This window comes from Littorina saxatilis, linkage group LG13, assembly GCF_037325665.1.
Source record: "Littorina saxatilis isolate snail1 linkage group LG13, US_GU_Lsax_2.0, whole genome shotgun sequence".
In the NCBI taxonomy this organism is placed as follows: Eukaryota; Metazoa; Mollusca; class Gastropoda; order Littorinimorpha; family Littorinidae; genus Littorina; species Littorina saxatilis.
The window spans coordinates 17669438-17694818 of NC_090257.1; the positions used below are offsets into that span (position 1 = coordinate 17669438).

Consider the following 25381-nt stretch of genomic DNA (forward strand, 5'->3'; position numbering starts at 1 on the left):
GATCATTGTATACAATCAATTTATCATTGTATACACAAATTACACAAACGTCATCTTGTGAGGGACCAAAAAATATTGAAACTCTCGGATGATTTTTTTGTGTGGTATCAACCTCGACCTACGGTCTCGGTTGATACCACAAAAAAATCATCCTCGAGTTTCAATATTTTTCGGTCCCTCACTCGATGACGTTGTGTAATCTCTATATGTGGGTGTGCGTGTGCGTGTGCGTATATATATATATGTGCGTGCGTGTGTTCACGCATGCGTGTTTGTGCCCGCATGTGTGTGTGTGTGTGTATGTATGTGAGTGTGTGTGTGTGTGTGTGTGTGTGTGTGTGTGTGTGTGTGCGTGCCGGTGGGTGCAGAACTAGATCTGTATGAGGTTTCCTGGTTTCAGGAAGCCCCCAGCCCCTACCGCTCTTGCGCGGCAATTATCCTTTTTAATCAAGTAGATCAAGACTATACTCTTTTCAAATACCAATTACAACAGCTCCTGGGGGCTCTAACCCCCCCCCCCCCCCCCCCCCCCCGTTCCTCCGCATAGTCAACGCCTATACCCTATTTGTTTTACATTTAGTCAAGTTTTGACTAAATGTTTTAACATAGAGGGGGAATCGAGACGAGGGTCGTGGTGTGTGTGTGTGTGTCTGTCTGTGTCTGTCTGTGTGTGTGTGTAGAGCGTTTCAGACTAAACTACTGGACCGAACTTTATGAAATTTGACATGAAAGTTCCTGGGAATGATATCCCCGGACATATTTTTTTCATTTTTTCGATAAATACCTTTGATGACGTCATATCCGGCTTTTTGTAAAAGTTGAGGCGGCACTGTCACACCCTCATTTTTCAATAAAATTGATTGACATTTTGGCAAAGCAATCTTCGACGAAGGCCGGACTTTGGTATTGCATTTCAGCTTGGTGGCTTAAAAACTAATTAATGAGTTTGGTCATTAAAAATCGGGAACTTGTAATTAAAATTATGTTTTTATTAAACGATCCAAAAACAGTTTCATCTTATTCTTCGTCATTTTCTGATTCCAAAAACATATACATATGTCATATTTGGATTACAAACAAGCTCTAAAAATATGAAAATTATGATTAAAATTAATTTTCCGAAATCGATTTAAAAACAATTTCATCTTATTCCTTGTCGGTCCCTGATTCCAAAAACATATAGATATGATATGCTTGGATTAAAAACAAACTCAGTAAGCTAAAAAGAATAGAGATACAGAAAAGCGTGTTATCCTGCTCAGCGCGACCACTACCGCACTATTCTGGCTTGTCGATTTCACTGCCTTTGCCACGAGCGGTGGACTGACGAAACTACGAGTATGCGGTCTTTGTGAAAAAAGTAGTGCGTTCAGTTTCATTCTGTGAGTTCGACAGCTTGACTAAATGTTGTTATTTCGCCTTACGCGACTTGTTTAAGTCCCTCCCTGTCACTATCAGGGGACATGCGCCTGTGTCAGTGTGAATATACATATTTCTGATAACGCTACAGGACACCTTTGACATCAATTACGAGTTAATTGTGGCATGAAACTGCCGGCCAAACAAGCTTCGAACCGTCTGTATCGACTAGGTACATAATGATTCAGCAATCATTCAACACACACACACACACACACACACACACACACACACACACACACACACACACAGGCGCGCGCACACACACACACACACATCGCTCGCGTTCGCACACACACACACACATACACACACACACGCATACAACACACGCATACAACACACACACTTACATTTAAACACACGCACGCACGCACGCACACATGCGCACACACACACACACAAACGCGCGCGAGCGAGCGCGCGCAAATAATGTTCGACCACACACGTGCGCGCAAGGTGCTTAAGATATGCCTTCATAATCATCAGAACCCCTACCCCCCCCCCCCCCCCCCCTCATCCCCACCTCAAGTCCTCAACTAAATTATTTTTACTAATTAGACAACACATCAATAAATCCATTCTCCCCTAGCTGTATAACTATCCAAACAGCACAGACACATTCTCTCTTGAATCGTATCAACATTGCCAGCCCTCAAAGGGTGAATGAAGTCTGTAGGACCAAAGTCTCACCCAATCACCACCACTCGCCGTGTACCCCGCTGAGCCACCATGGACCTCTCACGCTACAATAGCAGCGCCACCCTCGTCACGCTCAGCCCTGGCAACACCACCAATGACGTCATGGTGCTTGTTGAAGGCGAGGTGCACGTGGAGTTCATCTCTCGAGAGTTCGTGGATGGCTTCGCGGACATGCTGGTGGTGCTGATGCCCGTGCTGTGCGTGCTGGCCATGCTGTTCTGCGTGCTCAACGCCCTGGTGTACTGGCAGCAAAGGGGCGCAACCTTTGCACTCTACCTCATCGCCGTGGACCTGGGGGACGGAATCTGTTCCCTTCTGCAGCTGATGTACGTCATCACGGGCTTCACGCTGCCTGCGGACTCTTACTCGCACTTGTTGGTCAAGTGGTACATTTCCAAGTACGTGGGAGTCAGCTTCAGGCGGGCGGCGGTGTGTCTGAACGCGCTGGCCTCCCTGGAGCGGTTCCTGGCCATAACCTTCCCCCTGAAGAGCGTGACGCGCCGTGTGTGTGGCAAGGCCGTCATCATCATCATCGCCACCTTCGCCATAAGCCTTTCCGCGCACACCTACTTAATCCTGGAATACAAGGTGGCTCTCTCTCGCTCTCTCGCTCTCTCTCTTGACATTGTGTATCAGATTGTAAAATAGAGTTCAATTCAATCCAATTATCTCTCTCTGTCTCTCTCTGTCTCTCTGTCTCTCTGTCTCTCTCTCTCTCTCTCATTGTGTAGCTGCTGGTTTTTAAACAACTATGTCCTTTGATGTATGTTATAGTTGAGGATGTATTTGATGAGGCACCAGCCATCCCCTGTACATACCCATACATGTATGTATGTGCGCGTGTGTGTGTGTGTGTTTGTGTGTGTGTGTGTGTGTGTGTCTGTGTGTGTGTCTGTGTGTGTGTGTGTGTGTGTGCGAGAAGGAGTGAAAGCCAGAATGTTTGTGTGTATGTGTGTGAGAGTGGGGGAGAGAGAGAGAGAGAGAGAGAGAGAGAGAGAGAGAGAGAGAGAGAGAGAGAGAGAGAGAGAGAGAGAGAGAGAGGCTGTCATGTTTGATATATGCACCGGTTGAAACGGGTCAGTTGGCCTATACAATAAACTTTCTGAGTTCTGAGTTCTCTCTCTCTCTCTCTCTGTTTTCTTCCCTTCTCTCCTTTCCAGTTTTTTTTTAGTTTTTTTTTTATTGTGACCGTAGAATATCAAGACTAGCTGTTACGTCATACCATCCGTGTACCGTTAAATATATTACGGTCACGTAATGTTTTATACGTTTGCTGGAGTTCTTGTCCCTACTTTTCATTCCCATTCCCATCACCACTGTATTAAAATGTTGATCTACTTGAATAAAAATCTTGTCCAAACCAAGATGGTGGTTAACGGGCGCGGCGGCTGGATGCTGAGCCACACCGACGTCAGAAAGGCCAACCCTGACGTCTTCGCCCTGTGGTCGCTGACTGACGTCATCATCTTCGCCTACTTCCCCCTGGTGGCCATCATGGTGCTCAACTCCACGCTGCTCATCGTTCTCAAGCGTCACACCAAGTCACTCAAGTCGGTCCGGCGAGTCAGGGGGACAGGCCGGTCCTCGCTCTCACAAGCTGACTCCGCCCTCTCCAAAACTGACTCCGCCCTCTCCGGCCAGGACGACGACTCAGGGCTGGTGACGGTGACGACGGGGGTGAACGACAACAAGCCGGCCGGCAAGGACAAGGCAGAGCGGGACAAGGTGGCAGACATAAAGAAGCGGGAGGAGAAGAAGACGAGAGAGAACCAGACGACCAAGATGGTGATGGTCTTTTCCACCGTCTTCCTCACCATGGCCTTACCGCGCATGCTCAACTCGTCAGCCAGCAACCTGATCGCTGACTACGGCCCCCAAGGCAAGGAGCGCAACCTGTACAGCTCTATCGGTCTGCTGTCAGATATCACGTCCCACCTGACCGAGACCGCGCTCTTCTTCGTCAGCTTCTGCTACAGTCGCTCCTTCCGCCGTGCTGTCTTCCGCCTCCCCTTTGCCAGGTGGCTCTGCAGGCGATGGCTGGCCAAAACCGCGCTTCCGGCCGCGGGAACGTCATCCGTTGACGTCAGCGGCGCTACGGGAAGGCGCGGCTTGTCTCGGAGCGGGAGTGTGTCACGTTTTAATGGTCAAATGAATGACCTAAAACGGTCAATTACTGCTAACTGACTAACCACACCACGATCCACACTCGCAGTCACACAAAAAAGTTAGAAACAACAAAAGTGTAAGTTCTAGACGTCTGTTTATATACACTAACTCTCCACCTCCCTCTTCTCGTGAAGCCAAAAGTGTTTTTGCGACCAAGTCGTAAAAATAACAATGAAGACAACTGACAAAAGCCAGTTAAAGTTTATTAAATAATAAGAACACGCTGAACCGTGTAAAGTTGGAGCAACACCAGTAACAGCCGTAGAACAGCAACCGTACAGCAAAGGACAGCAACAGTGTAGCCCGTCTTCAACAGCAAACAGGTAGCAGCTAGGTAGCAAACGTACAGCAACACCTCCAGCAACGACCAGCAACAAGCGGCGTCAACCAGCAACAAGCGGCGTCGACCAGCAACAAGCGGCGTCAACCAGCCACAAGCTGAAACAAGAGCAATTGGTGCAGTGACCATGCCAACAATCCCCCTTTTACCACATTTAAACATATCTAACTTCCCCCTTCAGCGAGCACGTGGTACCTGCAAGGATAGAGTTTTAATAACAACTCAAGACATTTTCTCCGCCTCTCCATATCTGCAAAAACCATATACAGATTACAATTTTGCGTTATAATGAGCAAGTTATACGCTACCATGGAGAAACAAAACAGAGTTTACATTTCACAGACATTGACCGGTCACCAGCGTAAAGTAACGGCTAATTACCTCAACAGCTCGTAAAATGTAGCTCTCCCAAGCAAACCGCTTGAATATTTGGCTCCCGCTCGTCAGCGAAAGTATGTAGCCAAATCCCTCCCGTGTCCTAAGCCTTCTGCGTTCTGCACTGACGCCAGAAGCCCGTTGGTCGACCTAAACCAGTCTTGCAACGTGTTGGAATCCTCCAAATCTTAGTCACGGAAATACAGACCCTGTCCTCTGCAAGGACATGTGTAGAAAAGAAAGACAGAAGGACTGGAAAGAAAGACCATGTGATCTCCCTGACCCATCAGCAATCGCCTATCCCAGGACAAGTGATCTCCCTGACCAATCACTGGTCGCCTACCATACAACCGTATAGCATGCTTGAAACACGTGTTCTAAACCGTGAGCGAAGAATCACCCCAAATAAGCCCGCACGGTTTCCACGTGAATTTCGTGAATGTCTAGCAGAATCTTTCCGCAATGCGGCTGCCAGCAACAGGCGCATTACGTTGCAATTTGAGAAAGGCGCCCAACAAAGAGTTTCTTTCTCAAACGTGTCACTGAAATCGTGACAGAGTGAAACGCGTTGATGGAGAGTTAGCTCCCCGTGTTCCTCGGTCCTGGATAGCCATAGAGGCTGTAGGGACGATAAAAGACAATAACCAACCTCGCATACCTTTCTGTAGTCGTATGGAAGTCGTATGAAACTCAAACAGGCCGTTGAGTTTACAGATCTATGAAAACCAAGATATCTTATAATGAGCTCGTTCATTATTGCGTGTAACGATACATTACGAGTTTACAGATCGATACACATCAGGAGCATCTTATAATGAGCTCATCAGAGTACGCGTTCGATATTCCAGGTAAGGATTAAATTATTAGTTTACAAATCTATACACATCGAAATCACCCTACGAAGAGCTTATTAGCGTACGCGTTCAATATTGCATTCCAGTTAACGATAAGCAAATCAGCCTTTTAATGATCATTTATTAAGTCTCCGTGTCGATTGCCAAGCCCATCTAGAAAGGACGTTCAATAATCGAGACTGCCATTAAAGCTAGATAATAATTGGACGAAATCTGCTTCACGAAGCTCGCTGCACGAGAATGTTCGAGCTCAGTAAAGGGCAGCCTTGATAGATTGCACGATACGTCGAGTATACATGCTGCTCTGATGGCACTACGGCGACACAACCACATCTGGGCCCGTATGCATGAACTGGAAGTCATAAACACTGGAAGTAGAGGCCTCTTTTGGAAGTGGGAACTCCCGAAGTTAACTTTCTAACTGTTCCCTATGCATGAACGCCGTAGTGCTGACTTCGAGAGTATTCATTCAAGGTCGCGAAAATTGGGGGCATCCCAACTAGTACATGCGTTTGTTAACGGTAAGCTTGGCGACGAGAAGAAACAAATCTCATCGCGAGTTCAAAAAGGCGAACGTTGACCGCGCTGTAGTACTAACAGCGTTATTGCTGTTGTTTTTTGAATGGTTAAACGAAAGGGTCGGTTCAAACCTGTGATGATTGTCTTGGAATCGAATGACTGCCTATGACAATGACTTTGTTGACCTGAATGTTAGGGAGAAGAATAAATGATTATGTTGAACTTTTTTTTATTTTTTTATCTCAGTTGCATGCAGGCACCTTCAACCCTTTCTTTTTTGCCTCTCTTTTTTCTTTTCTTTTTTTATCGGGGAGCATCCTTCTTTATTGATCTTTTTTTCTGCTCTTTTTTCCTGCTTTTTATATAAATGTACAGTTGAAAGTCAAGATTGGATTTTTTGTGATAGCATAGGACAGTTTCTTGACACAATTAAAAACAAGAGGCGAAGCCTTCAAGGCTCCCGTAAGGAATCAACAAACAGTAACACAAACTCACTCACTCCGTCACACACAAACACACACACACACACACACACACACACACACACACACACACACACACACACACACACACACACAGTTAAAACTAACGCATCATATGGTTTAAACTGTTTTATTCAACGTGTGTGCATTATTTACAAAGAAACGCATATTGAGTAAACAACAACAAGCATAATGCTTATAGTGGTCCTTACATCATATCAACTCCATGTATAATTTTCAAAAGAAGGCAAACAGATAAAATGACTGTGTATTTGTTGTTGGTGCAGTTGTCCCTGAAGGAGATCTTGTTCAATCCTCACACACACACACACACACACACACACACACACACACACACACACACACACACAAAATCGCACAAGCACGCATCAGCATAATTATCATGGCAAAGCTTATATCTACTACCTATCAACCTACCCTAGAGCTTGCGTATCAAGATATATTCTTGGAATGATCATACGACTAAGTTAAAGATATGGTCACACTCACACAGCTTTACATGAGGTTATTTTCCCTGGTCCTCGCACTCCGAAGTCTATGCTATTTTCCAGGGACACGTCTTTGCATCTTTGAATGAATCGAAACGCACGAGACTTACCACTCGTGCGTTTCGATTCATTCAAAGATGCAAAGATTTTTGTTGTTGATACAAAGGGACTTGACGCTCACTTTCTGCACGCTGAGAACGCCACTTCCTACAGTGACGCTGAGAACGTTCAAAAATACCATCAAAATATTAATTCTGCCCTACAGCGTTTTAGCTGGTCCATGATGGGTCCAACCATTTGTTTTCCTAATTTACGTCAAGCCTCTGATGCCAAGAAATTGAGTGAAGCCGACCCGCTTTGAATTTTCAACTGTAATATGACTAAGGAGTTACGCCCCTTATGCCCCCCTTGGACCAACCAAAAAACTTGTCAGTCAACAGGCCACCAAACATCTTATAATTCGAATATGGTGTATGACCAGCCAAAACAAACAAGTCGCGTAAGGCGAAATTACTACATTTAGTCAAGCTGTGGAACTCACACAATGAAACTGAACGCACTGCATTTGTTCACAATGACTGTAGTCCGCCGCTTGTGCAAAACGGAGTGAAACTGACGAGCCTGTTTAGTGCGGTAGTGGTTTCGCTGTGCTGCATAACACGCTTTTCTGTGCCTCTCTTCTTTTTAACTTTCTGAGCGTGTTTGTAATCCAAACATATCATATCTATATGTTTTTGGAATCAAGAACCGACAAGGAATGAGATGAAATTGTTTTTAAATCGATTTCGGAAATTTAATTTTGATCATAATTTTTATATTTTTAATTTTCAGAGATTGTTTTTAATCCAAATAGAACATATTTATATGTTTTTGGAATCAGGAAATGATGTAGAATAAGAGGAACGTACATTTGGGTCGTTTTATACATATAAAAAAAATTTATTACAATTTTCAGATTTTTAATGACCAAAGTCATTAATTAATGTTTAAGCCACCAAGCTGAAATGCAATACCGAAGTCCGGCCTTCGTCGAAGATTGCTTTACAAAAATTTCAATCAATTTGACACAGACACACACACACACACACATACACACACACACACACACACACACACACACACACACACACACACACACACACACACACACACACACACATACACCACGACCCTCGTCTCAATTCCCCCCTCAAAACTTGACTAAATGTAAAAACAATCAAACTTTCTACATAAGTTTGCATCACCTTTCTTCCATATATACTTCAGTTTCAGCGCTTGTAGCACTATAGTCTATACGTTTTTAAATTTATTTGAATGCTACTTGATTGCTAGTTATTATCTGGTGGTTTACTATCCTTTTTGTGTGTTAATTGCCACAACCCATTGCACGGAAAGTAACTCCGTCAATTTTAAACTTGAAAAATCATAGCAAAAAGTAAGTACTGCAAGTATTCCAAAATTATAAAGGATTAAACATCGCAGGAAGCCAGTGGAAATGGAAACACATATATGTGTCACAGGTATCATCGTGTATACATAGCGGGTGTTTACTGGGATCTGCGTTTGGGGGCTTGAGTGTCTGGTCATTGGCCGCTGTGGGGGACTGACGGTTAGATTAAGCAAACGATGCAGTAAATCACCATGGCAACGTGGCTGAACGCTTCGTCATACTGTTCAGTCAGCGAGTCGACGGGCGCAGTGGCGTGTTGGTAAGACGTCGGCCTCCTAATCGGGAGGTCGTGAGTTCGAATCCCGGTCGCTGCCCTAGCCCTGGTGGGTTAAGAGTGGAGATTTTTCCGATCTCCCAGGTCAACTTATGTGCATACCTGCTAGTGATTTAACCACCTTCGTGTGTACACGCAAGCACAAGACCAAGTGCGCACAGAAAAGATCCTGTAATCCATGTCAGAGTTCGGTGGGTTATGAAAACACGAAAATACCCAGCATGCCTACTCAATGAAAGCGGAGTGAAGCTGACTATGCTCTCAGAGTATAGTTTGGAAGAAGAAGAAGTCAGCGAGTCGTACATACTAAGCCACAGTAGATGATCGCAGCGTGTTGCATGTTCGCAGAGGCTAAAGGTGATGACGTAAGCCAAGCATGGCGGCTGTCTGTTCCAGTGTGCGGGTCACGTGACAGTGCAAGGGTCATCAGAACGACACACGATGACATTCTGATATCATATGCACGGTGACCTTTGGCACACAGACACTGAGGAAGTTGCTGCGTCTGGCTTGGTTTTGCACGGTTGAATGACCGCACTCTCATGTTGCCTTTCTCAGGCCAGGCCCTGTGATCGTGTGACTCGTGATGTAGAAACCGACACGAACACAAAGTCGCAGCCCGACCTCATCAAGAACATGTAATGACTTAATTAAGACAACATTTAATCAGACGAGTGTTCGCCTCGAGCTTAACAACAAGGCAGTCATAGCTAATTTTGACTGACAAAAAAACACTTAATGATATACGATACCGATACATGCACAGCCTGGCGGAGACTTTCCGATTATAGTTTTACTGCTGATATGTTAGGGTCACCGAGAAAAACTTCGTTCTTAAAATTCTTTGTCATTTTATCGGGAAACAAGGAGAACAAGTGACATAATTTTTACAAGACGCCATTATTCACATGATGACGTCTTTTTGAACTTTAGTTTGGTATTTGGTGTCAAAGATTTTCATTCCAAAGAGAGTGACAAAAGGAGACGTCTTGTTGTTGTTATTGTTGTTGTTGTTGTTGTTGTTGTTGTTGTTGTTGTTGTTGTTGTTGTTGTTTTAATCGACATCGTATGTCTTTAAGCTGAAAACTCCATTCTGGCAAACGTCCCGCGCTGTATCCACTGAGAAGACCAAGGAGGGTGTGCTGCCGGAGGGTCACGTGACAAGACGGATGGAAACGGCGTTCCGTCGTCGAAGTACTCTTGTCTCCTTCTGTCCTGGCCTGAAGAGAAGGAGATATGAGTACCTCAGCGCCGGAACTGGTAACAAGATAAGAGTCTTCCTTCTACCCGATGTTTCATGCAAGGCCGAGATACGAGCACCTCAGCGCCGGAACTCCAAGTGTAGCAACTTGAAGTTAAGAGTCCTCGCTCTACCCGATGTTCCATGCAAGGAGATACGAGCACCTCAGCGCCGGAACTTGTAGCAAAATAATAGTCTTCGCTCTACCCGGCGGGCCTTGGCTTCCGTGCAGCAGGGCGCCATGCTTGGCTGGGTACAGGTGAGGGGGCAGACAAACCAACAGCTCTTGGTACAACGCTCGTCCAAACCGTCCATTTTCTCAGGACATCTGAAACTGACAAGAAGACGAATTTACACATAGATCGATAAAGACACACAAAGACAGAGGGACACACACACACACACACACACACACACACAACGGGCCGTGCAAACACACACACACACACACCACACACACGTCACTCACACACACACACACACACACACTGACACACACACAGTGACACACACACTCACACACACACACTCACACACACACACACGCGCACACACACACACACACACACACACACACTCACACACACACACACGCGCACACACACACACACACACACACACACATACACCGTGCAAACACACACACACACAAACATACACACACATACTCACAAACACATCAACAAACACACACACGCGCACATGCACGCACGCGCACACACGCACACACACATACCATACACACACACACACACACACACACACACACACACACACACAGAAGCAGAGACACACTGGCAACGAATGACTGACAGCAAGCACCTATGAGCACACTACATTCTTTGCCAGAAACGGGGTCACAATGCTACAGGGTCAGGGCCTGTGCCAGGGGGCCTCGACCTCCTCCATTTCCCAGGTTCGTGAACATTGTGCTCTCTCTCTCTCTCTCTCTCTCTCTCTCTCTCTCTCTCTCTCTCTCTCTCTCTCTCTCTCTCTCTCTCTCTCTCTCTCTCTCTCTCTCTCTATTTTTGTGAATATTTTGGCTGTGGAGTGGGCCAACATGGGATACATTACTACGCATATTCACGAGAGCTCGCTAGAACTGATAGCCGTTGTTCGGGGTCGTGAACAATCTGCACTGCCGTTTTGCAGGGGGAGGGGGACACAACATTGCTCGTGTACGCAGCCCTCGTACAGAAAAAGCGGCGAGGGATTCAAAGAATGACGAGAAAACGTGTGAATAGGTGCCCCAGAATGTGAGTCAAACAATAAAACGTGGTCGACCTGTTAAAACCAGCATTCGCAACAAAGAAATGACTCCGATGTGAATGTAATGTAGTCAGCGCATGAGTTCTTGTGACTGACTGAGTTTCGCTTGAGGTCGCGTGAGTTCGAGAAACGTGACACGCTCGGCGATCACTGCCGCAGGCCATCGCCAGCCAATCGTGGTTCCGCCGATGTGCAGATTTTCGAAACAAAAAGGCATCATATCGAGATGACACGTAACCTCGCTGAGAAGGCCAAGGAAGGGTATGCGGCAAGAGGGTCACGTGACAAGACGGATGGAAACGGCGTTCCATCGTCGAAGTACTCTTGTCTCCTTCTGTTCTGGCCTGAAGAGAAGGAGATATGAGTACCTCAGCGCCGGAACTGGTGACAAGATAAGAGGCTTCATGTCTCACCCAGTCACATTATTCTGACACCGGACCAACAAGTCCTAGCCCTGACCCCATAATGCCAGACGCCAGGCGGAGCAGCCACTAGATTGCCAATTTTAAAGTCTTAGGTATGACCCGGCCGGGGTTCGAACCCAAGACCTCCCGATCACGGGGCGGACGCGCGGCCTTACCACTAGGCCAACCGTGCCGGTATGAAGGAGATACGAGCACCTCATCGCCGGAACGTCACGTGTAGCAACTTGAAGTGAAGAGTCCTCGCTCTACCCGATGTTCCATGCAAGGAGATACGAGCACCTCAGCGCCGGAACCTCCCAAGTAAAAAAGTACTACACTATGTACTATAGTATACCATTGGTTGGTTTGTTGTTCCGCTTTCATTCATTCATTCAGAAACACACACAACCCTCTCTTCTCTCTCTCTCTCTCTCTCTCTCTCTCTCTCTCTCTCTCTCTCTCTCTCTCTCTCTCTCTCTCTCTCTCTTCTCTCTCTCTCTTCTCTCTCTCTTCTCTCTCCCTCTCTCTCTCTTCTCTCTCTCTCTGTCTCCCTCTCTCTCTCTTCTCTCTCTCTCTTCTCTCTCTCTCTCTCTTCTCTCTCCCTCTCTCTCTCTCTCTCTCTCAGTCTCTCTCTCTCTCTCTCTCTCTCTCTCTCTCTCTCTCTCTCTCTCTCTCTCTCTCTCTCTCTCTCTTTCATTCATGTTCACACCGGTGCACAGGCACACTGAAGACACACACACACATACACACAGTGGCAGAACGTGAAGCATGTTTTATCTCCCTGACCGTGTGTTAAAACCAGGTCATGGACGCATTTTGCCTTATCTTGCAGTGCGGCCACAGTGAGAGAAGTGGACAGGACTGTGTGCCAGTCCTGCCAGTGTTGGCGACACTCACCTTTCGGTAAGTAGGCCGTCACGTCTTACAAGAACTGTCCACACCATCTCAAACGCTGTAATCTGTAATCAGCGCAGCAATTTAAACTCGACACCGATCGAATGACTGATACGTGATGTCTTCTCAGTATTCCTGTGGTCATTGACTTGAATGTGGTGTAGAGAGGTCACCGGTTGTTTTGTAGCATGTTGCACAGTGTTTGCGACAAGAGGACTCCCACACTGGCAACAAAGGTTTACGATCAGAACCGGCGGCGTTGAATAAACACAAGTCACAATAGTCACCAGTCAACGACCCGAGTTATCATGATGTATTCCATGTTGTATTACATGTCGTATTTCGTGTTGTTTTACTTGTTGTATCATAGTTACAGTGTCACTGTATAATAGTGTGTGTGTGTGTGTGTGTGTGTGTGTGTGTATGTGTGTGTGTGTCAGTGTGCGTGCGTGTGCGTGCGTGCGTGCGTGTATGTGTGCGTGTGCGTGTGTGAGTGCATGTGTGTGCGTGTGTGTGACAAACTGAAGCTGTTTTCCTATTCGAGTTGTTGAGCCGCTAAGTATTTCTGTTCAATAGACAACGTTCGGAGAAAAAAACACGCTGTAGGGTTTGCATGGATTGTGGAAGAGTGAATACTCTTGCTTTTATTGAGTCAAACTTTCCCACGTGACATTATAGACCAATCACTAGCGCGGCGTGTGTCGGAAATACGTGAAAAAGGAGCACGTGTGGAAAGTTTGCCTCAATAAAAGCAAGAGTATTCACTCTTCCACAACCAATTCAACCCCGACAGAATTAATTGTGGAGTTCAACTATTGCTGCAACGAACCTCAAATCAATCCCGGATCCGCGTAGAAACGCTGCTGGTCTGCAGGGGTAAAAAAATGTAGGACTGCAAACAAGTTTGGATTTGCTGTTTGAAGTCTGCTGATAATCAATGTATGACATCTTTCACCATCTTGCTTTCTCGCAGACGCTGATCGTTTTAGAGCTGTGGGAAAACCGACAGTGGAAATATGGCTGCCAAAAAGTTTGGATTTGCTGTGCTAGGTTTGGGAAATATGGGTGAGTTTCTCTCTGGCTGTCTCTTCTTCTGTTTCTGCGTGTGTGTGTGTGTGTGTGTGTGTGTGTGTGTGTGTGTGTGTGTGTGTGTGTGTGTGTTTGCGAATTCCAGGTTGTGGCCCAGTCATGCGCGAGGCCTGATAGAGGGAGGGTTTGCGAGGAAATTAAGTTGTCTTTATGAACACCTGATTGCCGTATATGCCTTCACGAAAAACTGATTACTTCATTTGAAAAAAAGAATAATGGTCCACTTCTTAAAAAAGCGATTTGTCAATAAATACAAACCTCTGAACAAAAGTTTTGGGAAACACATGCAAAAAAACATGTACCAAGGTACCTTAAATGACGTAAGCTAGTGCAGCACTGTGCTTTACAATATGCCGCGTCTCTTGTCCCGCCAGGTGGCGTGCACGTGCACAACCTGATGACGTCAGCACGGGCCAGCGTCCAATGGCTGGTGAGGTCAAAAGTGAAGGAGGCCGAGCAATTCGTGACGTCACTTGGTCTGTCTGCTAGGTGTGCTGCTCCCAGCGACCTTGACCTTGTCTTGGACGATCCCAGGTAGCAAGGGCTCAGATTCACGAAGCGAAACTGGGTCCCACCCAACTGGACGGAATCAAGCCGCGGGTTCTGATTGGTTGAAATCACAGCAAATTTCAATTCCAACCAATCCGGCTCCGCGACTTGGTCCTACCCAATAAGGTTGGCCCCAGTTTCGCTTCGTGTACCTCAACTCAGACTTTTCTCTCATTTGCACAAATATGTATGATCGTGTCTGCGTGTCACGTGGTCAGACACTATACGGCGGAGGAGAGACAACGTGCTCAGTTGAACGACTTCCTTTTCAGGGCGGTAGTATCACCTCTATTTTTTCTGAAGCTAGTAAACTCTAATTTTTTACTTTTCATTTGCAACTGCAGTTATCTCCATTGACAGCTGTTTTGTTCTTCGATGCCGCAGTGGATCAACAGTTGTTTTGAAGGGGAAACAACTGCTTTGTTTCGTGTCTTTTCAGTGTGGACGCTGTGGTGGTGTGCTCCCCGACTGACGTGCATGAAGACCAGATCAAGCGATCACTAAGTGCTGGTCAGTTGTGCTTTCTGTCACGCTGTGGTGTGCGTATGTGGTAGTGGGGGAGGGGGGGTGTTTAGTTCATTAATTAGTTAGTCTGTCAGTAGGTTTGTTTGTTTCTTTCTTTCTTTGTTAAATTTTGTTTAACAACATTTTCATGAGGCATAGTGCTATTAAAAGATCTTATTTACAAAGGGAAGTAAGCGCTATAAATGCATACGACATGTGCGATAGAGTAAATGAGAGTTCTCGCGGGACCAATGGCCTTGCGCCTGAGACCTGAGAGAATACCAAGCATCTGGGTGGCCGAATGGTAACGCACTTGCGCTCGGAAGCGAGAGGTTGCGAGTTCGACCTGGGTCAGGGCGTTAGCAATTTTCTCCCCCCTTTCCTAACCTAGGTGGTGGGTTCAAGTGCTAGTCTTTCGGATGAGACGAAAAACCGAGGTCCCTTCGTGTACACTACATTGGGGTATGCACGTTAAAGATCCCACGATTGACAAAAGGGTCTTTCCTGGCAAAATTGTATAGGCGTAGATAAAAATGTCCACCAAAATACCCGTGTGACCTGGAATAATAGGCCGTGAAAGGTGGATGCAGCGCCTAAAGGCAGTCGATCTACTGGCCGATGTGAATGCGTGATATCCCAGCAAACAATTTTACGTTGTATTCACGTTATATTCACGTTGGGTTACGTTGGGTTTACGTTGCGTTTCAACGTTTTTTTACGTAGATTTGTATGGACGAAATCACGTGGGAATAACGTTGGAAAACAACGTTGCATTTTACGTGACACCAACGTGAATGCAACGTGAATTATTGGTGGAGGTGGATTGTTCGTAAAAACATTACGTGAATTTTACGTTGTCACAACGTGAATTTTTGGTTGTGGTTGTGGTTTGGTTGAAATTGCGTTGCATTTTTACGTAATGTCCACGTGAATGGAACGTAAATTTTAGGTCAAAATTTAGCTCAAAAATTACGTGAATTCTACGTTGACACAACGTAAAAGTTGTGTTTTGGTGCATTTTTCCTGATAAAATTGACGTGAATTACACGTCGACACAACGTGAATTTTTGGTTGTGGTTGTGGTTTGGTTTGATTTCGACGTGAATGCAACGTTGAGAGTGAATGTAGGTTTTGGTAAATGTATCCACGCACACACACCAACTTTCACACTCAGTCACAGATCATAAGGACTATTACATGTAACACCATAAACTCAAGATACGATCAACAATTTTATTTCATAACAAAAACATGCATATTATGTTGCGGAGAAATTAAAAATGCACGCAGCTTAGCAGGGCAACAGCACAGCATATTCAATCGATTTCATTCTTTGTCCTGGTGGTCCTCTTCTCCCAGGCAGTCCTCGATGCGCCTCTTTGATGCTGGTCGCTAAACAAAGCAAAGACAGCACATTGAAATTAGTGACACCAGAGCCTCCATATATAATGTCTGGAGTAGAAATACACATCTTTTCAACTTAGGTCACTTTTTAGTAACTTTCCACTGCCTACTATGTCTCTGGCCTACTGCCAACTGAGTGTTGACACTACATGTATTTCTTTTTAATATATGAAATAAAGCATTATGTCCCTTCTTCGAGCCTTGTTGTGTCAGATTTAGGCCGCAAGCCAAGACAACAAAAGACTGTGTGCCAGTGTGTATTCCTTACATAAGAAATGAAGTATTTCAAACGAAAATTGATCGTTTCAGAACAGTTTGAGGGTATTTTATTTGTATTTGCATCATTAATACATTTGACCTGGAAGTGAAACTGTCTTTAATCTGTGTACAAGAATTAAATGTTTGTAATTGTCCAAACACAAATAACATCCGTTACTGCTATATATATATATACGAATCACACACACACACACACACACACTCACACACAAACTCACACTAGCGCGTCACCTTATTCCCACTACTATGAGTTATACACAACTACAATAAGCGATAAACGTTTCATATGCTGATCAGGATGCAATGAACTTTGACACGCTCCAATTAAAGCCCATTATAGGGGCCGGTGTCCGTCTCTCTCCTTGAGGATAAAAGGGCTCACAGCCTTTTCAACATTGTTATCAAAATCAAAGTCTTTCGGTAACCTGGAAAGCTCCTCGGAGCTAGTACTGTCTCAATTATCCACCGATCGCCGTAGGTCGAAGTTGAAGACTATCAAGTGTATGCATGTTGTAGAGGTGGGAGGGAGGTGCACAGAAAATGGAAGCAATCATTACAATCAAACTTTGTTTGTTAAATACACTACACCTTGTCATCGGAAACTAAAAGTTATTTGGTTTTGGCCTTTTTTTTCACAGATTATACATTGTAAATGAAAAAAAAGCAAAATGAAGCAATACCAAATAAAAACAAAATGTTCAGAAACATACATGATACATGGGTAGTATCAAAACGGTTGGTTGGTTGGTTAACCTAAGCTTAACGTCCTCACAGAAACTAGTGCCAATTAGGGACATGAAGTGGTTATATGCTGGGACAAAACGGTTGGGAAAAAGGAGAACTTTAAAGTTGCCATCAAGCAAGAGAGGGATGGGTGGTTTCAACTTGCAAGGGTAATAAGAAAGCAGTGAGAGAGACAATTAAGGGCGACATGTGCGATCAAGTTGAATTTGAAAGTCCAGCACCTATAATTACAAGTTTTCCACGTTATATTTCCAGTGTTATCCATGCCAAGAAGGTTCCTTTTTTTCCAACCTTCATCTGTCCGACACGTGCGATCTCACTTTTTCAGTGAGTTATTTTTTCCCTTTAACATCTGGTTGCCAGACTTCCGTCAACCTCTTGTCAAATTTCACACTGTGATTCTCACGTATCTGATCGCTTCTTTAAGAGCACTTGACAGTGTCCAGTCAATCACTTCTTTCAGACGGGTCATAAAATTGCAAAGGCTCCTAAATGCCCCGCTCCTGTACAAACTGTGGGGGGAGGATCTATGGGGGGGGGGGGGGAGGGGGATCTTAGATTGAGAGGAAACGGAATGCATGGAACGGAATTTTTATGAATCGTTTTGTAGTTTTTGTGTCTGGGGCATGTAAACAAAACAAAAATGAGCAAAATTCTGAGAGAAAAACGGGAGCTTTATCAAAGCAAATTTGTTTTACAGTTGTTGTGATTATTTAACGACAAGAGGAGACACAATACAATATATACTTTTGATTTCTAAGAGTTGAAATCAATTACGCAGATATATTATAAGTCTACAAAGCCATGACGGTGCCAAAATAGCATGATAGCATTTTTGAATATTTCACTAATCAGAGCAGCAGAATTCTAACTTCATTAACAAAATCAATCTAATCAAAGAATTTAGTAAGCACTGAAGGCATCGTGATCATTAAAAAATCTCACAACTTAAGAACATCATACCTCTGCATAAATTACGCTTATGCAGTATGTTTCTTCCGATTAATGCAAACACTTTTTTTTTCGCAGAGCAGGGACCCGGCATTGATACCGTCACCTGAAAATCAGTGGCTGTGTTGTAAGACCTACATTTTGTAATTGACAATGACTTGAAAAGGCACGTGTCCTAAGCATAAAGGAAAGGTAATACATGTACACTCAACGGTGTCTTTTGCACACTGCTATCTGACAAATTATTTAGAGCGGTCATCAGAAGCAGGCGACGATAGTCGAGTGATTTATTACCCACGGGGGGTTGAGGCTGCAGACAAGTAACTGTGAACTGAGAAGGGGTAAGCGGTGGGGGCGGAGGGGGTTAAAAGGGGGAGGGAGTGGGGTGGCAGACATAAAATAATGAAAACTTGTTACGGTCCGACTTTGGGTTTGGTGTGTGTTGGCTAGGCTGATGTCTCAAGTAGACTCACGTTCATAAGGGGGTGGGTAAATCAACATGGTCGGCAACTTTATGATCCAGGTCGACAAAAGACAGTCAAGTGTGTAATTAGCCAATCAGTCAGATGACATCAAGGTGTCAAGTTCTGAATTCTTCTCATACCACCGTTCCGACCTCATCTCTCGGACAAAAGTTGGACAACCAAGTTTTGGAAGAAATTTTCAAGGAAGAATGACATCACAGGTTTCTGGAAAGCAAGGATTCGGGACAAAAGAAAGAATAACTGACACTATAACACACACACACACACACACACACACACACACACACACACACACAGGCACGAACTCAAACAAACACACTGGCACACCACACACACACTGACACCACACACACACACCGACACCACACACACACACTCACACTCACACACTCACGCACGAACACACACATACAAACTTGCGCGCGCGCGCACTGATTTCTAAACAACAACAACAGTAAGCAGTGAACGATGCATATGCTAATCATGAGGCAAGAAATGAATGTGGCAAGTTTGATTCAACTTTGACCCGCTCTAAGTCCCACGTTGTACACAGTCTGTCTCCCTGAGGATAAAAGGGCTCACAGTTTCCAAAACTTGTGATCAAAATCAAAGTCTTTCAGTAACCTGGAAAGCTACTTAGAGTGCTGTCTCAATTATCCCCTTATCGCCGTAGGTCGAAGTTGAGGACTATCAAGTGTATAGGGAGGGGTAGGGGGAGGGAGGAAGGGAATTGTTACGACACGACTTTGTCGTGTAAAAGGAAATGATGGGTGGAACGCGGATATCCGTGGGATGTTCAGACATGGAAATTGCTCAAAATAACGATTATCTATTAAACTCATAGCTCAAGGATTTCCATTAAGTACTTTTACCCCGCGTTGTACTTGAAGTCCGACACCTAGTGTGAAAACGATCGTTCAATAGTCCAATTACATATTTCTGCCCCTTTTCCCGTTTAACCCCCAAATAACAACAACTACAACAAAGACAGCAAGAGCGACGACGACGACAACAAAATGTTGGAACCAAATTGAAATCATTGCAAACAAGACACCAGTAAATGTCGGACACCTACATGGTGGTTTTCAAGTTCCTCATTTTGTTACATGTCCCCATACAACACTTTACCTATTGATTTTGTTATTTGGTTAGTTAATTTGAAATTAATGTTAAAGTTCCTAATTTGTTATCTAAATTTCGCCATAACGCATTTATTAACTCATTCATTTATGAACTTATTTATGTATCATTTCCCTATTCGTCTATTTGTTTATTTTTTTTATTTCAGTTATTTCGGCATGTAGGTATTTCGGTTGTAAGCAATTCAGTTATAATAAAACAAATTCACCCATTATTAGAAAGGAGAAAACAATTTGGAATGTCGGGTGCACATTCCAAGTTGATCCCTTTTTTAACTAAAAATAGCGCGCGTTATTACTAACAATGCTCTTTTTCAAGCTTATAAAATATAAAGCCCACATGTTAAAATACCTTGACAACTACAAAGTGGGAAATTACAACGACGGTCAACAGTCAGAGTTATATATTGCTTGCAAGCCTGTCCGCCCTGTATCCAAGATATCCCCCATGCACTGGCATGGTCCTAAGAGGACATACTTATTACTCAACAGTAAATTCCAGTAAGCCTTTAGTCGGACTCTGTCATTTGTATGTTTGTGAATGTCACAGAAAAAACCCACAACTCCCAAGATCACGGAAGCATGATTAACCATTCAGTCAATTCAAGGGAATGCACGCTGAAAACGTCCGCTTTCATTTCACCTAAGAGGGGGAGGAAGGTGTTTTGTTAATTTTCTATTGCTGGTACTCGCACGTGTCCAAAGTGTGTGGGAAAAAGAACAAGTCGCGTAAGGCGAAATTACTACATTTAGTCAAGCTGTGGAACTCACAGAATGAAACTGAACGCACTGCATTTTTTCCCAATGACCGTAGTCCGCCGCTCGTACAAAGGGCGGTGAAATTAACGACCCTGTTTAGCGCGGAAGTGGTTGCGCTCTGTTGCATAGCACGCTTTTCTGTACCTCTCTTCGTTTTAACTTTCTGAGCGTGTTTTTAATCCAAACATATCATATCTACATGTATATGTTTTTGGAATCAGGAATCGACAGGGAATACGATGAAATTGTTTTTAGATCGATTTCGGAAAATTAATTTTAATCATAATTTTTATATTTTTAATGTTTAGAGCTTGTTTGTAATCCAAATATAACATATGTATACGTTTTTGGAATCAGAAAATGACGAAAAATAAGATGAAAATGTTTTTGGATCGTTTGATAAAAAAATAATTTCAATTACAAGTTTCCGATTTTTAATGACCAAAGTCATTAATTAGTTTTTAAGCCATCAAGCTGAAATGCAATACCAAAGTCCGGCCTTCGTCGAAAATTGCTTTGCCAAAATTTCAATCAATTTGATTGAAAAATAGTGGTTTCGCAGTGCTGCATAGCACGCTTTTCTGTACCTCTCTTCGTTTGGTTTAAACTGTTTTATTCAACGTTTGTGCATTATTTACAAATAAAAAACACATATAGAGTAAACAACACAAGCATAATGCTTATAGTGGTGTTTACAGTATTCTAAAAAAAATACATATAAATGGCGGCTATTGTACAGTTTAAATGAAGAGCAAGCAAACATGAAAAGAAAATTGAATGAAAAATGTACATCAAAACAAAAATCCGTTTTAGAATACATATATTATATTTTTCGTTTTAACTTTGTGAGCGTGTTTTTAATCCAAACATATCATATCTATATGTTTTTTTGAATCAGGAACCGACAAGGAATAAGACGAAATTGTTTTTAAATCGATTTCGGAAATTTGATTTTGATAATAATTTTTATATTTTTAATTTTCAGAGCTTGTTTTTAATCCAAATATAACATATTTATATGTTTTTTGAATCAGATAATGACGCAGAATAAGATGGAATTGTTTTTGGAACGTTTGATAAAAAAAATAATTTTAATTACAAGTTTCCGATTTTTAACGACCAAACTCACTCATTAGTTTTTAAGCCACCAAGCTGAAATGCAATACCGAAGTCCGGCCTTTGTCGAAGATTGCGTGGCCAAAATTTCAATCAATTTGATTGAAAAATGAGGGTGTGACAGTGCCGCCTCAACTTTTACAAAAAGCCGGATATAACGTCATCAAAGGTATTAATTGAAAAAAAGGAAAAACAAAATCCGGGGATATCATTCCCAGGAACTCTCATGTAAAATTTCATAAAGATCGGTCCAGTAGTTTAGTCTGAATCGCTCTACACACACACGCACAGACACACACAGACACACAGACACACACACACACACACACACACACACACACACACATCACGACCCTCGTCTCGATTCCCCCTCTATGGACATTCTGTGAGTTCGACAGCTTGACTAAATGTTGTATTTTCGGCTTACGCGACTTGTTTTTTGCTGTTTGTTTCTCTCTTTTTCTTTATTTTGTCTTATATGTCTGTAATGAACACTTTAAAATGAAGAGGAAAAACACTACCCACGATCCTCTCAACGAAACAGTATATTAAAAAACCTGCGCACGCGCACACACACACAAACACAACTTTTCGAGAAAACATTGGCTGCATTTTTTTTTTACTGGTGAGCGTACCCTAAGAAGAAATCCAACATGTGTTGTCCATATGATTTGCCCGTTCGGTTTGGTTTTTTTTCTCATACGCGAGATGTCTCAAGAGGACCCATTTTGGCAAAGTTTAGAGGAGGGGGGGAGCATGTCCGTAATTTTATTATCCAAGTGAACAAACGATCGACAAAAGCCCGACAAAAGACTGCCAAGTGCCGTAAATGAGTCAGGTAAGATCAAGGTGCGATTTTTGACTTGTACTTCATACCAGTTTTCCTCGCCTCTTCTCTCCTTAACAAAGGTCTAGCAACAAAGTTTGGGGGGTGTAATCTCATAAGGAGTGACATAATATCACATGCGAATATGAGGGAACGAGACAGAAGAATGAATAAAACAGCCGATATTACGCTATCTGTGTTGTGGCTGGAAGAAAAAAGAAAAAGAAAGAATACCGTCCAACTAACACGAAGAAGAATGGGAAAAAATCTTAAATAAAGGGAGAGGTACAAAGGTTGCGATTCCTCTCGGCTAGATATTATTCACGATTTTTGTAAACATACATGTAGTAAGCCTATACTCGCATCAGACACATACAGGCATGGGAATTGAAAATTGTAAAAAAGGCGGAAAATGTATAACTGAAGACGCGAAGCGTCAAGTCGATGGCGCAAAGCGCCTAGCCTTACTAGGGGGGTCCGGGGGCATGCCCCCCCGGAAAAAAATTCTCCAAAGAACCCAGATGGTGCAATCAGGGCCCGTATGTATTAACGAGAAGTAAGAAACACTGGAAGTAGAGGCCTCTTTCTGAAGTGGGAACTCCCGAAGTTAACTTCTTAACTTTTCACTATGCATGAACTGACTTCAACGCCGAAGTAGTGACATCGAGAGTATTAAGGTCAAGGTCGCGGAAATTGAGGGAATCCCTAGTAATACGCATGCGCACGTTTCTGTAAACATGGTGGTCAACAGAAAAGGCAAGGCACGTGTGCCCAAAATGAAAGTAGCTACGGAGGGACGTTCTGCATCATTTACTGACAGTGAAATTGCTGTGCTGTTGACAGAAGTTTTTAACGAAAGAAATATTATTCTGAGCAAATGTCAGAGCAGCCTTACTATAAAACATAAAAACACTGTCCGGGCATATATAGCAGACCAAGTGCGCGTGAAATGGCGCGACCTAAAAAAAACCGTACCAGGACTTATCAGCGACGGCGACAGGGGGTGGGCCACCATCTCTCTCTCTCTCTCTCTCTCTCTCTCTCTCTCTCTCTCTCTCTCTCTCTCTCTCTCTCTCTCTCTCTCTCTCTCTCTCTCTCTCTCTCTCTCTTTCTCTCTCTCTCTTTCAGTCTCTCTCTCTCTCAGTCTCAGTCTCTCTCTCTTTCAGTCTCTCTCTCCCTCTCTCTCTCTCTCTCTCTTACATACACCGTGGTACACACACCATGCACCCACACACACACACACACACCGTACACACACACACACACACACTCACACACCCACAAACACACACACACACACACACATACACACATACACACACACACTCAGTGACACACGCATGCACAGGCGCGTACATTTGAAAGTCAAGACATGATTTGATTTTTTTTTTCAAAGCATAGGAAGGTTTCTTTGGCAAATAACAAAAAATAACACAGAGGCAAAAACCGGTCGTTGCAGCCTGAATGCAACTGCAGGGACCTAAAAGGAAAAAGATTAATAAAACAAAATATAATAGAAAAAAAGTTGTTTAAGGCGGCATTTGAACCCAGAGCGACAGAACAAAAGTCCGACACCCTAACCACTGCACTATGTTACCCGTGTATTAAATGGTATGATGAAAACATGTGTTATAAGTTATTCAGTCGTGATAGTTTGAAAGCTCGCCACCTTCGCTGTATGACTTGAGCACGTTTATTTCGGTCAGTAACTGATGGAACTGTCGGTTTTGAGCCATTCTGTTTCAAGCATCTCACCTAAATTAAACAAGAATGTCACAGTTCGTGTCTATGGTGCAAGGTAGGCGACCATCTCATTGTAGCCAAGTTACGACAGTTGCTCGATTGACGCATTTCACGTCTTCGATATTCTGTCTGAGCTCATTTCCCAATGAGCTGCCTTAAAAACAGAAATGTCTTGCAATTGTAGTATGCGTTGGAGGTTTCTTTTGGATGGGTAAGGACCCTTAAGAAGCGATATCGTCGTATAATGATGTCAAGTGAGAGACCCTGCAAATTAACATTGAAAGTGGGAACTTCGGCAGCAAAGTTGCCAGCTACTCGGTATGCAAGAGCTAAATTGAAAGCCGAAGTAGTGGCTTCGAGAGTTCTGAGGTCAAGGTCGAGGAAATTGGGGGAATCCCAATTAGTGCGCATGCGTTTGTAAACGGTAGGCTTGGTGACCAGAGGAAACAAATCTCATCGCGAGTTCGTAAATGGGCGAACGTTGATCGCGCTGTAACTTTTACTATACAGGCATGAGACCAAGGGTAGGGCGGATGGTGGCGAGAGAGTCGAAGGGACGGGGAATGTTTACAGTGCCGTGTGTCGGGCTGTGAGCAATGCCCACCAATGTTTAGCTCAGGCACCGTCGCGGCAGACGCGCCTTAGTTCTATGCGGGAAAATGCAGCGCGCTATTCTGGCCATCTGGCCAACTGTCGTCCTCATCTCTAAGGCAGACTGATACTAAGAGGTGTAAGTTACACCCACCTTCAGGCTCAGGCATTTTCAAACGCTCGACTCAAGACTATATAGTTGTTGCTTCTGACTGGTTGAACGAACGGGTCGGTTCAAAGCTGTGATGATTGTCTTGAAATTGAAGTACTGTCTATAATAATGATTTTGTTGACCAGAATGTTGG

At 43.9% G+C, this 25381-nt stretch overlaps 1 protein-coding gene and 1 long non-coding RNA gene across 4 annotated transcripts in view; one reads left to right on the forward strand and one right to left on the reverse strand.

The window, feature by feature from the left end:
• Window positions 1-11176: 11176 nt before the first annotated feature.
• LOC138983750 (inositol 2-dehydrogenase-like) overlaps window positions 11177-25381 on the forward strand; it is a 35098-nt gene continuing 20893 nt past the window's right edge. The window contains exons 1-5 of one of the 3 annotated variants that reach the window (XM_070357062.1): window positions 11177-11246; window positions 12836-12906; window positions 13871-13962; window positions 14361-14520; window positions 14975-15045. In XM_070357062.1, the coding sequence (XP_070213163.1) occupies window positions 13914-13962; window positions 14361-14520; window positions 14975-15045 (280 nt within the window). In that variant the 5' untranslated portion in view covers window positions 11177-11246; window positions 12836-12906; window positions 13871-13913. Of the gene's footprint in view, window positions 11247-11473; window positions 11587-11665; window positions 11984-12835; window positions 12907-13870; window positions 13963-14360; window positions 14521-14974; window positions 15046-25381 lie in introns of those variants that run through there. The other 2 variants (XM_070357063.1, XM_070357064.1) reach the window with 2 other exon arrangements.
• On the reverse strand, window positions 16259-20662 carry LOC138983751 (uncharacterized). The gene is made up of 2 exons (XR_011461248.1): window positions 18891-20662; window positions 16259-16431 (listed from the first exon to the last, which is right to left on the reverse strand). It is a non-coding gene; the product is annotated as an uncharacterized lncRNA (long non-coding RNA).